Source organism: Camellia sinensis, chromosome 15 (assembly GCF_055761805.1).
Source record: "Camellia sinensis isolate YWXY chromosome 15, ASM5576180v1, whole genome shotgun sequence".
NCBI classification, from domain to species: domain Eukaryota; kingdom Viridiplantae; phylum Streptophyta; class Magnoliopsida; order Ericales; family Theaceae; genus Camellia; species Camellia sinensis.
In genome coordinates, this window is record NC_138975.1 from 111,416,680 (window position 1) to 111,432,889 (window position 16,210).

Genomic DNA, 16,210 nt, shown 5'->3' on the forward strand with positions numbered 1-16,210 from the left:
TAGACAACAACTCGATTAACATACATTACCCCAGCAGCAACAGATGCTCTTCCTGTTCACGGTATAATTATGTACAAGCATAAGAAAGTAAAGAAAGAAATTCAAATTTTCTGCGGAAATAAAGCGGTGCCAAGATACAACTTGTAGGGTAGAAATTCATCCTTGCAATTTTGTTCAAGTGGTAAGGTAACAAATAAGTACATTCAAATCCCCAATGTAATCATGTGGCTCTAAACTTATGCAGACAATTACCAGTGCTCAGAAAAACTGTCATATTATTGAACTGGCTCTTGCTGGGGAGTCACCGCAGGTCCTGGTGTCACTGCAGATCCCGGTGCAATTGTGAAATGCAAACCCCTACGTTGCCCTGCCTGTATCATGAAGGCAACTTCTGTTGCTGCGAGTGCTGCTGCAGCTTCCTGATTCAACAAAATACATATAAATGAATTAATCACAAAATTTGAGTAGATGATATTAAATAAGTTTCCTTTTTCTTTCTTTTTCTGGTACCATTAAGAACTTCACCACATCATTCTTTTACTATAAACCAAATACATGAAGTAACTGGTTAGAAGGCGGAATAAAGGGAAAGCAAAAAATAAATCCATGTTTTTATGATTGTAGGGAAACTCCAGCTAGACAAAATTGATAACCAATTTAGGGTTCATGATTATTAAGCTTAATAAAGTGAATCTTATGGTTCATGATTCGATACAATTCACAAATCACTATTTTAACAAAACAATTCATGATTCGATTCATGATTTGATAACAATGGGTGCAAGTATGTGTCTAAGTGACTGATTCATCTAACTCCCATGTCTACGGACGCAGGGACACAAATAAGGGTCCATTTGGATAGATGTGGATTTCAAGTCAAAGGAGTAAAAGGTTAAATGGATAGAAAAATTGGAAGAAGATAAATTGAGAAAGAAAGAGAATCTTTAGCATCATTTCAAATGACTATTATATAGTTGTTTCAAATCCATCATCACAAAGCTATTCAATTCAATCCTAAAATTCATAGGTAAACTATCATATCTAAATTTGAGTTATTCTCCTTGAATGATTAAAGTCAAATTCCTTGATTTGAAATCCATATCCATCCAAATGGACACAAAATATTAATATATTTTTAATGTAATTCTTTTATTATATAATACTAGAATTTAATGCGTAATTTTTATGGTAAACTCAAATTACATAATATGTTTGATAGATAATTTTTATGGTAAACTCAAATTACAAAATATGTTTGATAGATGAAAATGTCCAACTACATATGTCAAACAGAGGAACACCCTTACCTAATTAAACTCGAATTACCCAAGTATACTAGTGTTTGGCTCTGGTACTTAATACATTTAGAAAAGTACAAGTAACATGGATTTAGGGTTTCTATGTCCATTTTTTAAATGTCAAGGAAGAATATATTATAATTTTTAAATAATTTTATAATCAGTGAAATTTGGAATCTAATCTCTAATTATGAAGGCAATATCTTCCCAATTAAATGGCATAATCACTTATATATAGCTCTATTGTATAAGATTTGCCAAAATTAATTTATTTTATTTTTTCATATATACGGTTATTTAACATCATATTTTATAATATGTACTGGATCTTACAATTTTTCAATTCGATTCACAGTTTGTAAAATTAAAATTTCGATTCATAATACGATTCTCTATGTCGCCAAGTAATCTATTTATACAGCATCATACATTTAGTGAACTGAAATGATGTACAAAATAATTACCATTGCACCAGAGGTCCAATGGTAATTATGGAATGTTTAGTGAACCGAAATGGTGTCCCAAATAATTACCATTGCACATTGAATAGACATGCTGCCAATGGCTACCCTTTTCTTTTTTATTTTTCATAATAATATCAGGACATTTTCCTTGACAAATATGCAAATGCATGTAGATATGTATATGTGTACACACTACACAAAATAAAATAGCAATAATAACAATATATATAACCACCACCATTTCTAAATCCAAAGGTTTCATTCGTTACAAGCTGTAATTCACTTAGTTACGCAAGCTACAACTGTTTCCTTACTAATTGTTATGAGTAATTCTTAACTAAAAAGACAAATATACCATTTTTTTAAACGTCTCCAATATGATTTTCCAACAAGAGGAGAAGCATTTAGCTTCTATAACCAGCCCCATAGTAACTCACCATTATAGCATCATGAAAATTTTTATTTTATTTTATTTTATTTCCTGGATTAGACAAGATGGAGCTCATAGAAAAAAATGAAACAAGTCACCAAGAAGTCTCTACTAACCTGTCTTTGCCTTCGACGCTGCAAAATACTGATAGCCCAGGCCATAATGTAGCATGGGAGAAGAAAGCCAGCAGCCCGCAGCAAGAAAAGCTGTTCAGAATCAACAATTTTTCTTTAGTGTAAACACAACAAAGCACATATCATCTTCAAAGCAGGCATAAATGCTAAGACATACTGAAAATATATCAACTTACAGAGAAATAGGTGGAAGCATCATCATCATCACCATTGCTGATGGATAGAGCATGCCTCAAAAGTAGAAGAGCCATTAACTGCCAAGAAATGGAGAAAGTTTCAAAGCAAAATCAAGCTGGCACCCAAGTCCAAAGGACTATGAACTCACTACCCGAATCAGGCTACAGATAATTAGATACTACCCAAGAAAAACCAATTTATTGAAGGAAAATAAAAAAGAGGCAAAAAAATGGGGAAAAGGTCTAAGAAGCCAGACAAGCTCTCAGAACATCCCAGATAAGGTCATGCAAAAGGTTGAAGATTTTGATAGGAAATGCTCTCTTCAGGGCTCATAAGTAGATTCATATAGACATTTGAACATCAGGTCATGTAACCTTATGTTACACTTCACAGGGACATCTGCTGCATTATTTAAGTCTCCAAATCACTTACTAGATAAGATGGTCAGTTGCAGCACCACAAGTTACTTTCCTTCTTGCCAATAATAATCATAACAATGACACCATCATGCATATATTTAATTTATACATTTCATAGTGGCATACAGTTATTAATAGTCATGCACAAGATGGTTACAATATCTTACAATCAGAGCAGCAGAGCGGCAAAAGGCAGCTCCATTTGAATTGGTATCAGCATATTCATCATATTCAGCCTCCAGAAGATGTCGTTCCGCTGCTGCCATAGCCAAAAGTCGTGGGTCATGCAAGTCTAAAGGAGTACCAGAGAGTGTCCAACCGCTACTGTGAGACAAAACCATGAAACAACATAATCAAGATTCAAGCATATGAATTTACAATATAAATCCAGATGGTGAAAGAAGCAAAATACATAAGTGGACTAATGATTCTAGAGCAATTTGTTGTTTCAAGAATGGGTCAAATTGGAGGGAAAATTTTGTTAGAAATAAACTTGGCCACACAACAATCGCTCACACAAATTTGGAATTGCATTTCACTCATATCTCAAATGACCAACTTACAAGGCTATATATAACACTCAATAACCAAAATCTTAACATTCCAACATAATGACTATTCATACTCATAAAATGGCTCATTTAAACAATTTCTTTGTAACATTCAACCAAATAACACACCATTAATACCATCCCATTAACACACCACTAATACTAAATTATTCCTCCATAACTTGTGAAATAAACACCATTCTAATCACCATTACATGCATGAAAAACATAACTCTCAAAATAATAAAAACTAATTTATTCACCCACCCCCCCCCCCCCCCCCCCCCCAAAAAAAAACTTGATTTTTATTAACTCCTTGCAAACTCCGTCAACTCTTCTTGAGGCATGTGAAGTTTCTTCAACAAATTTTTGAGCCAAATAGCTTGACAAAAACAAGATGTCGCAGCAATATACTCGGCTTCGCATGTAAAAAGTGTGACAATGGGTTGTTTCTTTGAACTCTCCATGCAAAAGCCGTATCACCCATATAAAAAAAACAAATTCCGTAGTACTTTTTCTATCATCCAAATCGCCAGACCAGTCGCTATCACAATAACCCACAAGTTTGGAAGAGAAAGAAGGAAGGCAAGAGCATAGTCAAAGGGGCCGAGGACGTGGACATGCAAGTCGTGGTGGCCGTGGCCGAGGCTATGGAAGAGGTGAAAGCTAAGAAAGCATGGACACGGACACGACACGTTAATTTTAAATAATGCAGGGCACGATACGTAGGGAACAAGTATGAAATATATAATTTCATATATTTATTATATGTTATATATATGAATATATTATTCATAGAAATTAAAAAAATGTAATATGACACTAATTCTTATAAATGTATATGGTTTTTGTTTTATTATTGTATCTTAAGTTAATTTGTTTAAACTTATAATTAGTTTCACATATGTCTAATTGATAGAAACGTGTGTTAAGCGATTGACACGTGTGTCCTCCAAGTGTCCAAAGAATGTCCGGGTCTTTAAAAAAATTTTAAAAATAAGACAAGTTTTGAAGAGTGTCAGACACGTGTCCTAAGAGTGTCGGTGTCCGATACGGACACGACGCGAATACGTCAGCTTCTTAGAAGTGTTCATGCTTCTTAGGGTGAAAGCAATGATTGAAACCTAAGAGGGAGAGGTAAAGGTCAACACTCAAACCGTTCAACAGGACGTGGTAGAGGCAACAATTCAAGACCATATGGAAGAAGCTATGACAAATCTGATGTTCAATGTTACAATTATAATATGGACATTATGCTTCGGAGTATAGAAATGATGGTGTTGAAAAGAACTGAAGCAGAATAATATAACTCTTGTATTTCACTCGTATCTCAAATGACCAATACAAGGCTATATATATATATATATATATATAATACTCCATAGCCAAACTCTTTACATAAACACAATGACTATTCATACTAATATAATGGCTCACTTAAACAATTTCTTTGTAACATTCAACCTAATAACACACTACCTAGGAAGCACGGACACGGACATAGATACAGATACGGATACAGACACGGACATGGGACACGGCAATTTCCAAAAAATGGGGACACGGACACGGTGGGAGACATGGCAAATTTTATTTTATTTATTTTTATATATTTTTAGGTGTTATGTAGATTCATATTACATTCATCCAAAATCAAAATTAACAAATACTAACATAGTAGCATTAATTCAATAAATATAACCACTATATTTAAACAAATTAATAGATCATCCATTCACAAAAAAATCATAATAAACGATAACAAGAACTAAGATGAGAAGGAGAAAATTTCAACATTCAACAATATTCTTCACAAAAGCACTAAATAAGAGAGGCAAAAGAAAAAAAAAAAAAAAATTAGCCTCGTCGTGTCCCCATACGGACAGCCGTGTCCCTTACAAAAAAATCATTAAATTAAAGGGACAAGCCATCTGGCATGTCCCGTACGTGTCCCCATGTCAGACACCGCCATGGCACTGATTTTGGAGTGTCCATGCTTCATAGCACACCACTAATAACATCCCATTAACACATCACTAATACTACATTATTCCTCCATAACTTATGAAATAAACACCATAGAAATCACCAGCACGAAAAACATAACTCTCACAGAGTTACAAAAGCACTATACTTTACGGTTAAAAAAATGTCTAGCAACAGTTGTGTAATATGAATAGCCAAGAAAAAGGGAGTTAAGATGAATGAGGAACAACTAAAAAGAAGAATAGAATAAGGAATAAATCATTTAAGAGAATCAAAAGGTGAAACCAATTGACAAATATGCCAAATGAAGTTGTCTAATTTCGTTTAGCGATGGGTAAAAGGACCACTAAGTGCACCACGAAGTGACTTGACTTGACAAGAGGAAGCAAAAAAGGGCAAGTAGAAGAGACATGATGGCCTTTCAAACAAAATATGGTCCTAGGAAGAGAAAAATGGAGAATGCAATGTGTAGCAACTTGACTTCATTTCCGATGTTGTCATGAGATTACAAATATAGGAGGATCATGCCACATATACAATGTTTCTTACATAGTGAACCCCGACACACCTAGAATCATTTGACACAATGATTTCCAAATCAAACAAAGCCTTAAGTCCCATCAAATGAGGTTGACTACATAAATCCTTCTTCTCCACTCAATTCTATTATCGGTTATATGGTTAGTCAAATTAAAGAGATCCATATCTCTATTTACTATACTTATCCACTTCAATCTAGGTTTTTCCTTTCCCCTAACACTTCCATATATCATTACTGTACCACATATCTTCACTACTGTCTCTGTTGACCTCCGTTGTATAAGACCATACCATCTTAATCTATTCTCTTAACTTATCTTCTACCGGTGTCACTCATACCCATTCGCGAATATACTCATTCTTAATTCTGTCTTTTCTAGTCTTCGCACACATCCACCTTAGCATCCTCATCTCAGTAATACTCATCTTATCTACATGTTATTTCTTAGTTGTGCAACATTCCGTCTCACACAATTTCGCTAGTCTAATAGCCATTCTATATAACTTTCTTTTTAGTCTAGTGGGTACTCGTTTATTACACAGTACCCCAAACGCACACCTCCACTTAAGCCATCCTACTTTAATTCTATGGACCACACCCGTTCTAATCTCTCCAACCGTTGTGATAATCAATCCTAAATAACGAAAATGTTCACTCTTAGGTAGTTCTTGGTTCTCAATCTTCACTTCTCCTCTGCTTCCATTGTTACTGTTACTATTACTAAAATTACACTCCATGTACTCTGTTTTAGTTCTACTTATTCTAAATGCTTTAGATTCAAGCATTTCTCTCCACGTCTTCAACTTAGTGTCAACTCCTTCTCTAGTCTCATCCACTAACGCGATATCATCTGCAAAAAACATACACAATGGCACATTATCCTGAATATTTCTCGTCAACTCATCCATAATTAAAGTAAAAAGATAAGGACTTAAAATTGATCCTTAATATAACCCCACAGTATTTGAAAATTCAAAAAAATTGCAAAAGCAAAGAACATAGAAAAGACTACTGAACTTGAAGTGGATATGAAGAACGCAACATGAAAAAATAAGAAATAAATATAAGAGAAACCAAAGCAAAGCCCTAGTTGCATTCCCAGGAATATGAACATGGTCAAACCTCTCAAAAGTTTCTACATGATGAATTTTTTATTTATATTTCCCATAAGAGACACCTTAGGCACCAAAAAAGCTCCCAATGTCTATTCAACTAGGTAAGTATTAGCCTAAATGTATGCAAGATAGATGATGAATAGATGATTGCCTCATCTAAAGTGATTCTTCATTACTACATGTGAAAATGTGATTTCTTTCAAATAATAATAAACAATCTTAATCCTTATACACCCGTGAATCTAATGTAGAAATGGTTCTTTTGCATTTTCTATTCCAAAACAAGTAAACAAAAGGATTTTTCAAAAAATTATTGATTATTAGAAAAGGCCAGCCAGTCTGGTCCCCTTAATCAAGGGTATTACATATGTGTTAGATTAACATCGGATCTCCAATTTATTTATTTTTGATAACTCGGTAACTAATCCGAGAGATCAATCCCACCACCCATTTGCAATGGGCCGTGGGCGGTGGTCAAGGCCTAGGGCAGTAGTCAAGGCCTGGGGCTTAAAGACAGGGCAAAGCTCTGTATGGATTAGTCCCAAGAAATTGTTTGCACCTTAGTTGCAGGAATCGTGCAACCAGGTGGCGATTCTGAGTAAGAATCGCAATTCCGCGCTTCCTAGAAAAAAGCGTGTAAGAATCGCGTTTCTGTAGAGAGAGAAACGCAATTCAGTCAACGATGGGATCGTAAAGGGGAGAGAGAGAGAGAGAGAGAGAGAGAGAGAAACTTGTCTCGTCGTCGATCTGTTACATGGATTCGCTGGTTTAGGGCATGGGTTTCTCGGACACGTCGTCGATCTGTTACATAGCCTTCGATCTCTGTTCATCGCCTTCGATCTGGTCACGATCTCCTCTTCACTCTCTGTCTTCATCTCTCTCGATCTCCTCTTCTGTCACTCAGTCTTCTCTTCTTCAGCATCTCATCGCCATCGTCTTCTTCTTCTTCTTCTTCGTTGTCGTCGTCTTCGTCTTCTCCTTCTTCTTCTCTCCCTCTCTCTCTCTCATCGATCTGTGTCCCCTCCCGTTTGTAACATTTAATGAGTATAATAAATAATATAATTATAATATAATTTGTTATATAATAAATCTAATTAAATCATATTTAATAAAAAAAACTCTAATAAAATTTATAAAATAAATCATCTAATTTTTTATTATTTATTTTAACATATTTTATTATTTCTTATTTGTTATATTTTTTTATTTATTATATATATATATATCAATTAAAAATAAAAAAATAAATTAACAATAACATATTATTTAATAAATAAATAAAACAATTAATTTGTATTATAAAAAATATTTATAAAAAAACTTCTAATGTGTACTAAAAAAAAAATATATATATATATATATTACCGCTCCCTGAGACGCTCCCAACCTAAGAAACTTCTATCAACTCACGCTTCTCCACTCCCGCCCCCGCTCCCGCTTCGTGCAACTAAGGTTTGCACCTAGGAAGTTTCAAGACCTTGGAGGGAGCACACTCCCAAACCCCAGGCCTTGACCACTAGGCCAACCCCTTGAAAATCTAGAACTCCAATTTATTGACACAAAGTAGTTGAACCTTGGGCTCAAATTCGTGTTTTCATGCTTGTTATTGTACAAAGATGTTAGTATTAAAAAATTTCATATACCTGTAGATCTAATGTAGAATATATTCGATATACATTTCTCCAATATCAAACAAAACAATATATTTTTTATTTTTTCAAAAATAAAAATGGTTTATGAGAAATAAGTTGGTTCTATCAATACATGGTATACAGGTTAGCTAGCTTACTCACAATGGGGGTGTTTGGCAAGAAAAAAAAATAGCCTAGTTTAGGCTAAAATTCACAAAAAAATAAAATAGGCTAAAATAGCTAATAAGACAAAATATCACATCAAACCCATAATCATTTCACTTTTTCTCTCACAAACATCACATCCAACTACAAAAAAATCCAATCATCTTCCCAAACACAAAAATTTTAGCCTACTAAAATAGCCAAAAACTAAAATAGCCTACTAAAATAGCAACTTCCCAAACGAAGCCAATAAGTTGTTGCCTTTAGGCTCAAATTTGCAATTTTTGCGCTTTGTCAGCTCAGTTTTTAGCCATTGCATGAAGCAACCCCTAGAAAGGTTATTAGCCGTTCTTCGAAACTCATTGTCAAGTAGTGAGATTATAGTTATGAAACAAGAAACTAAGTTCAGTTGTCAAGAAATTAATTGACTATTTATCACAATTTACTACTTATACGAGGGTTGATGCGATAAAAAATCATTAGCTGAAAAAGTGTATAAAAGCTTAAACTTGCCTGATATCAATGGTAGTATCTTCAGTGTGAGGAGCAGGTGGTGGGGCAGTATAACCAGGTTGGTAAGGCTGTATATGTCAGAGAACATTTTTTCAGTAAGTTAATGTATTAATTGATTAATCAACTTATAAAAATAATAAAATTATCTGGAAGAAATTTAAGTGAATATGTTTTTAGGGACTTCACAAAAACATCAAACTTGATATTTTACATGGACGCAGGAACACACCTAACAACAAATTTTAAGATGGCAAGACTCAAACATGTACAGAAAAACATCCAATTAGCAGAAACAAAGTATGAGGCCAATTTATGTGGTTTTCTAAAAAAACAATCCAAATCTATATTTAATGTATTTTTTTATTTTTTTTATTTTTTATTTTTTATTTTTTTTTTTTGAGATTCAGAGGTGTGAAGGAAGCAAAACAAGAGATTTATATGTACTAACCAACTGATATGAATCCCTAGCGTCAAGCATGCCTAGAGCCAAATCAACAAGATGTGAAGAAAACATATGAATCAATTTCATATTTGGGCACAACCTATTGTAATTATCATACCACAATATAGCTTATAAACCACCAAGACTACGATGCTAGTTTTTGAAACCAAACAAGCAAAATATTTCATGTGTATAAAAAAACCATAATATATCTATCTCTCAAATATAGAAAGAATTCATGCAATTGCAATGGTATATAAAATCAAAAATCAAAAATCAAAAATCAAAAGTCAAAAATCAAAAAAAAAATAAATAAGAGAAAATGAAGGTAGCAGCAACAAGGGCCACAGAATGAAGCAGCAGTAACAATACCTGGTGACAGATCTCACAAGTTATATCTCCTTTCTCATTGCACCATCGCTGCACACACTTCCTATGAGCAAACTGGACAAAACAATGTGGTTAACCATTATTTTTTCAATAAATAAGCTAAAAACCATAATCAGAGATGTTCACAGAATAAGGAAACTCATACCATGAGTTTATAAAACCTAGAGGTGATCACGACAAAATTCCAAATAAATAGATACATAGATGTAGGATCAAATTACAACTCCAAAACTTTTTTGTAGGAATCACTCAGCACTAATGAGAGGGGGGACAATCTTATGTCAAGCCAACAATTGGATTGAACATAACTCCCTTGCTTATTGAGCATGCCAAAAATCAAGTTGAATGGAGATTTGGTGCTATTACATCAAAACCAACACTCTAAAGTCTAAAGTAGAAAAGGTGAGCACGTCTACCCATATTCATTAATGTTGATATTTGGCATCCATGACAAGCAGGACACAAGTAATCTAATCAACTCTGGGCTAGGTAAACTAAAATTTGACTTGGAAAGCTTGTTTTCACAGAACAATGCCTATATCCATATGATGTATAACAACATAAGGAACATAATGCATACATAACATAGAGAGGGGGGGAATTATATATATATATATATATATGTATAACATGGATAGAGAACCTACTTCAACCAATCTGCATACATAAAATAAGGAACAAATACAAACATGCATGCGTATGTTTCACAATTTAATATATACAAAAAATTATAAGGTTGATTACAAGATATTGTGGATGAATAACTTCGAAGGTCTTGCCATTTATAAACCAAGAACAAGGGATGCATCCAACATAAACTTTTGCGTAAAGTTTTCAATCATGTTCACACTGCTATAAAATAAGGACAAGGAACAAATCAACATAAACTTTGTAAAGTTTTTCAATGGTATTCAAACACACTTCACACTGTTAAAAACAAATAGCCATGGTACTAGCACATGGCCATGTTCTCTTTCTGTTTTTCCTTAAAGCAAAGTGCACTGATCAAGTAAAGTAAATTCTCCCCACAGTTCAACACACTCCTATCAGCTAGGGAATAGACTAATGCACCATATTGAGCTGACTCTCACTACATAAATATAAAAAATCAAGTCTTTAAATTTAGAAAGGAGGAACATGACTTGTTAGTATGGTGCACATTAGGCATATCTTGCCTCGGCCTTGGCAATGGCCAAGCAATTAAGGCAAATTAAATGTAAACCAAATGAAAATAGTAAAAAGTTCAAGTACTTGAATATGCATCCAAACCCCAAAAAAGGAGGACCGTATAATTGTTTGTACCATGCATGAGTTGATAGTAATCATGCCCATAGAAGAATTCACACATAAGACAGTCAAAACTAACAAAAAATTGGTGAGGCTCAAACAATATATGTAAGTAAATACATAACACATAGTACAGGCTAACGCACAAAATTGGCATCTAAAAACATCAAATGAAGATACCTTCAGGCTGCCACTACAAGCACAAGGAAACTCCATATTTTGGATGCTATCCTCCTCCTGGCAAATGCGGCACTCCACTGCTTGAATAAGTGGTTCTTGTTCATCATCTCCACCATGTTCCACCACATCCTTGATATCAATGGAGGTGGAGGAATCAATTGTGTGAGAGCAAGAACCCTCTCCAGAAGATCCTGAGACCTCATCCCCTTGTAGTGAATGCAATGATTCGGGTTTAACAAGATGGTCAACGCATAAAACCATGTGGTCCCCCATCACTATTCTTGACACTGAAAATCCTGATTCACCACAACTACCATTCTTTACCCATTTAAACCCAAACAATCTGGATAGCCACGAATTACATGCATAAGATATGCTTAATTAATTGTAAAACAGATAATTAAAAAAAGAAAAGAACAGAGACTCTTGAACTTTAACCTGTTGTTTAATCTTAAAGAAGGCAAATGGAGGTACTAAGCTCAGTTAAGTAAAGGCATTTGTTTGCTCATATCTCGAACAATTAATTTTTTTGATAATCAGAGCTTTGTGAATAAAAAATAAAAATAAATAAAATAAATCGAAAATACTAATTTCTTTTCATCTCTTGCCTATTCCTAATTACCAAACTCGAATCTCATAAAAATCTGGAGTTTGAATTTGCTCCTCAGATATTCCAAATTACCCCTGAGGATCTGTTTGTTTGCCGAGAAAATACAGGGAAAATGTCGCTACCAACAAAAGTAAAGAATATTAAAAGCTTTCAGTTTTCATTTTCCTCCACTTTCTCTAATTTCTCAGCAACCAAACAGCACAAGAATAACGCAATTTATGAAAAAAAAAATCCCAAAATCTAAGCCAGAGCTCAAAGAGGACCAAATTTACAGTGTAGAAAAAGGAAACAAAAATAAGAAATACAAAACCCAAACCAGAATGCGGGTCATTAGATTCAACCTTACCCTATACAATTCACGATCAAAATCGAAATTTCAAACGAACACCTCTATTTGAGAACAGATTCAAAGCATGAGAACTGTGAAAATCGAATTGAAAAGTACCTGAAAATGCAAATTTGTGATGGCGAGAATGTTGAATGAGTCTTGAGAAAGTCGTGACCTTGTTTGTTCCTCAAAATTGATGACAGAGTCTAGAGCGTTGTGGGGTTGCTTTGCTTTGCCTTGGTTTGTTGTGTATAATATATATATATATATATATACACACTTAGGTAGGCTCGGTCGAGTTGCACAATTTTTATTTATTATTTTTTTTATTATTAAAATTTGATTTTTTTGATTTTAAAGTAGGGTTTGTTTGATGAAAGAAAAATATAATGGAATGGAATAAACCTTATATATTTATATAACATTATTTTATTTTATCTATAATATTTTTATTATGAACTTTCATGTTGTATTTGATTAATTAGAATGAAATGAAATAAAATGATTATGTACCTTTATTACAATTTTAGTTATAAGTCCATATTTTTTAAATAATTTTGGATTTTTTTTTCAGTTGATTATTATTTCATTTTATAAAAATTGAATATACAATAGTCAAAAGTTAAGAGTATAACAATTGTGCAAATAATCACTCTAACATCACTTTAAAAATAAAAATAAAAATAAGAAAGTAAATTATAAATACACTCATGAGATTTACTTAAAATACGAATTGTTCCTTTTAGTTTGCAAAATTACAAATACTCCTTATTAGAATATTTTATTTTATTTAACAGAATTAATTAACAAATAAATTTTCTAACTGCTCTCATATACAATTATAAAATTACCTAAATTATTAGTTGAAATAAAATTATTTAACATAATTACTTTTAAAGATCAAAAAAATTAGTTTCTAAAACTCTTATATGTTGTAATGTCAGATGGTGAAAATATCATAAAATTAACAAATAATTAAATAAGTTAAAAACACAATAAATGGCTTGTCAAAAAATTCTTAGAATATGTTTGGTTTGATTTTTAGAAATTTATTTTAAAATTTTTTTAAAAAAATTAAAAATTAATTTGGTTAAAAAATAAAAAAAATTAAAAAAAATATTTTTATATAATTTTATCTTTTGAGTGGTTAATCTTTTCAAATTAAATATATTTTTTATATTTATTTTTATTAAATTAGTTATTATTTATTTTTTTAAATTCTGAAATTTTTTTCTAAACAACAAATCAAACATTATTCTAAAAACTTAATTTTTTTTATCCAACATAATTCTTTTGTAAATTTTATTGATTTGTCAAAGAGATTTCAGTAGGAACAATATCGTCGATCAATTTATATTTTGGTGATGTCAATTAATCATTCTTAACGTAACAATAGAGATTAAATTATTATGTGAATATAAATCTCAGAAGAGGAAAATATAATTTCTAAAACTCCAAAAGAAAATCTATAATTTAGCTAACGGGGTGTAGGTAATTTCCCATATATCTATCTATCTCTCTATACTATTATAAAGTGAACACCCTTTATGGTGTCTTGAAACTTTTGTTTCTTATACTGCCACGTGTCTACTTTTTTATTTGAAATTAAAAAAAATTAGATAGATGAGAGGAGGGGATTTGAACATTAGACTTATGTCAAATGAATAAGATTTTTACCAGTTAACTGGCACACAATATATGATAAATATTTTATTTTATTTTTATTTATTTAAATTGCACACGCATCACGTGTGACAACAGTTTGTATATATATATATATGAAAAATGTTTGAGAGCTCTAAATTAAGAGCACTAAAGGAGCTCTAGAGAGTGGGTCCCACTGATTGATGTGATGTTTTGGCTTTAAGTTTTTTTTTTTTTTTTTTTTTTGAATTTTCACCTCATTAGTGGTCCATTAGTACTCTCAAATTAGTGGGATGTATCATTGTTGTATATATATATATATATATATATATATATATATATATATGTGGGGGATGTGGATACAGATCATACGGACATATACTGGGGATGTGGATTAGATTTGGCGTGTCTTGACTCCGAGGCTCGGTGAACACGAACCTCTTGCTACGTAGGCTCGGTAAAGTCCGTTTTACATCAAACTTTTGGGCATTTATGATTTTGGGTACCAAGAAATTACCGACCGCATTAAGTATTCCCTCTTGAAAACTTCAACTCTTTAAAAATATATATAATTATTCAACAATGATTCATCCCACTAAAAATATCACCACTAATAACATTAATACATTAAAAAAGTAAAAAATAAAAATAAAAATTACAACTTCAAGATCAAAACATCACATCATTAATGACGGGACCTACTGCCACCTAATTAGTGGGAGCACTATTTTTTATAATTATTACTTTATTTTAGGGAAGAATTGCTGTTTAATCGGACCGAAGAAAAAAAATTATAAAAATATGAAGTGGTGCAAAAGGAAGACCTGCACCCTTACCAATTTTTATTTGTACTTTATTGTAGAATTACTTGTATTTCCATGTGTTTAAAATATTTTTTTTACTCTCCATTCCCTCGTATTTTAAAGTTAAATTAAAATATATTACCGTATTACCTTTTTATTTATATATATTCATAATTATTGTTAAAGGATAGTTTTGAAATACTCTAAGTTTTATGTTTTAATTTTTTAAAATGGACAATTATTTTGCGACATCTGTAAAAAAAAAAAAAAAAAAAAAAAAAACAAAACAAAACAACTTTAAAAAAGGTGCTAAATGTCTCTATTTTTTTATTTTGGACCCTCCATTTTTTTATTACAATTTTGTCCTAAGATCAATGTCTAATTTGGTTCCCATCCATATCCTTCCAAGTCTAATCCTAATCCTAATCCTAATCCCACCACCACTTCCACTCCTACCGACTCCTCTGGCGACCAACCCACAACTATTTTCACTCTCGCTGACAACCTCTGGAACCACCACTTCCACTTCCACTTCCCACCGTCACGATGCCCACTCCCTACGACTCCTCGACCATCACGATCTCCATAAAAAAACCAACAATTAAATCCAAAACCAGAGAGACAAGGTAAACCTACTCTCTTTTCTCTCTTTCGTACGCGACTCTCTCTCTCCCTATCAATTTCTCTCTCTACCTCATAATTTGGTCGATTTCTCTTTATTTGGTTACGTAGAGCCAAACTTGTTAAATATGTTCAGTGCTCCACAACCGAACATATGCCTTTTGTTTCGCTATATACTACTAAACATCAAGCTTTTGTTTGAAACTAGTTTTCTGAATAGTGGCGAAAGTAGTCGCAAAGGCAAAAAGAAGGGTTGTGATGCCTTCCGAAGTGTGAAAGAGGTTCGAGAAATGTGAGAGTGGTCCGAGAAATGTGAAAGTGGAGATCGAAAGGAGGAGTAGGGGGTCATCGGCGAGGGAGGGGCATTGGGAGAGGGTCGCCAAAGTGTGAAGTGAACTACCAGAGGAAACGATGAGGAATTGGAGGTGAAAGGCGTAGAAATGGGGTTCAAAAGGTATGTTTGATATTGTGGTAGAAGTTT

General features: G+C 32.8%; 1 protein-coding gene across 7 annotated transcripts; it reads right to left on the reverse strand.

Moving 5' to 3' along the window:
- Positions 1 to 13,049, reverse strand: LOC114298311 (uncharacterized). 7 transcript variants are annotated; one of them, XM_028242859.2, is made up of 8 exons: positions 12,779 to 13,049; positions 11,724 to 12,019; positions 10,239 to 10,310; positions 9,425 to 9,492; positions 3,090 to 3,246; positions 2,503 to 2,580; positions 2,309 to 2,398; positions 1 to 419 (listed from the first exon to the last, which is right to left on the reverse strand). In XM_028242859.2, exons 2-8 carry the CDS (start codon positions 11,994 to 11,996, stop codon positions 276 to 278), a joined length of 882 nt encoding a protein of 293 aa, XP_028098660.1. In that variant the 5' UTR covers positions 11,997 to 12,019; positions 12,779 to 13,049; the 3' UTR covers positions 1 to 275. The 7 variants fall into 7 exon arrangements, with proteins under 7 accessions (XP_028098660.1, XP_082765407.1, XP_028098661.1 ...); XM_082909281.1 differs by having other exon boundaries at positions 3,090 to 3,243; positions 12,680 to 12,920; XM_028242860.2 differs by having other exon boundaries at positions 12,680 to 12,920.
- Positions 13,050 to 16,210: the final 3,161 nt, after the last annotated feature.

What these genes read in the sequence shown, in the direction of transcription:
- LOC114298311 (XM_028242859.2), bottom strand. Translation starts at nt 11,996, where the DNA reads ATGGGGGACCACATGGTTTTATGCGTTGACCATCTTGTTAAACCCGAA. An exon ending in CTTGTGAGATCTGTCACCAG is followed by an intron (nt 9,493 to 10,238) that starts GTATTGTTACTG and finishes TGACATATACAG; the next exon opens with CCTTACCAACCTGGTTATAC. An exon ending in GATACTACCATTGATATCAG is followed by an intron (nt 3,247 to 9,424) that starts GCAAGTTTAAGC and finishes TTTGTCTCACAG; the next exon opens with TAGCGGTTGGACACTCTCTG.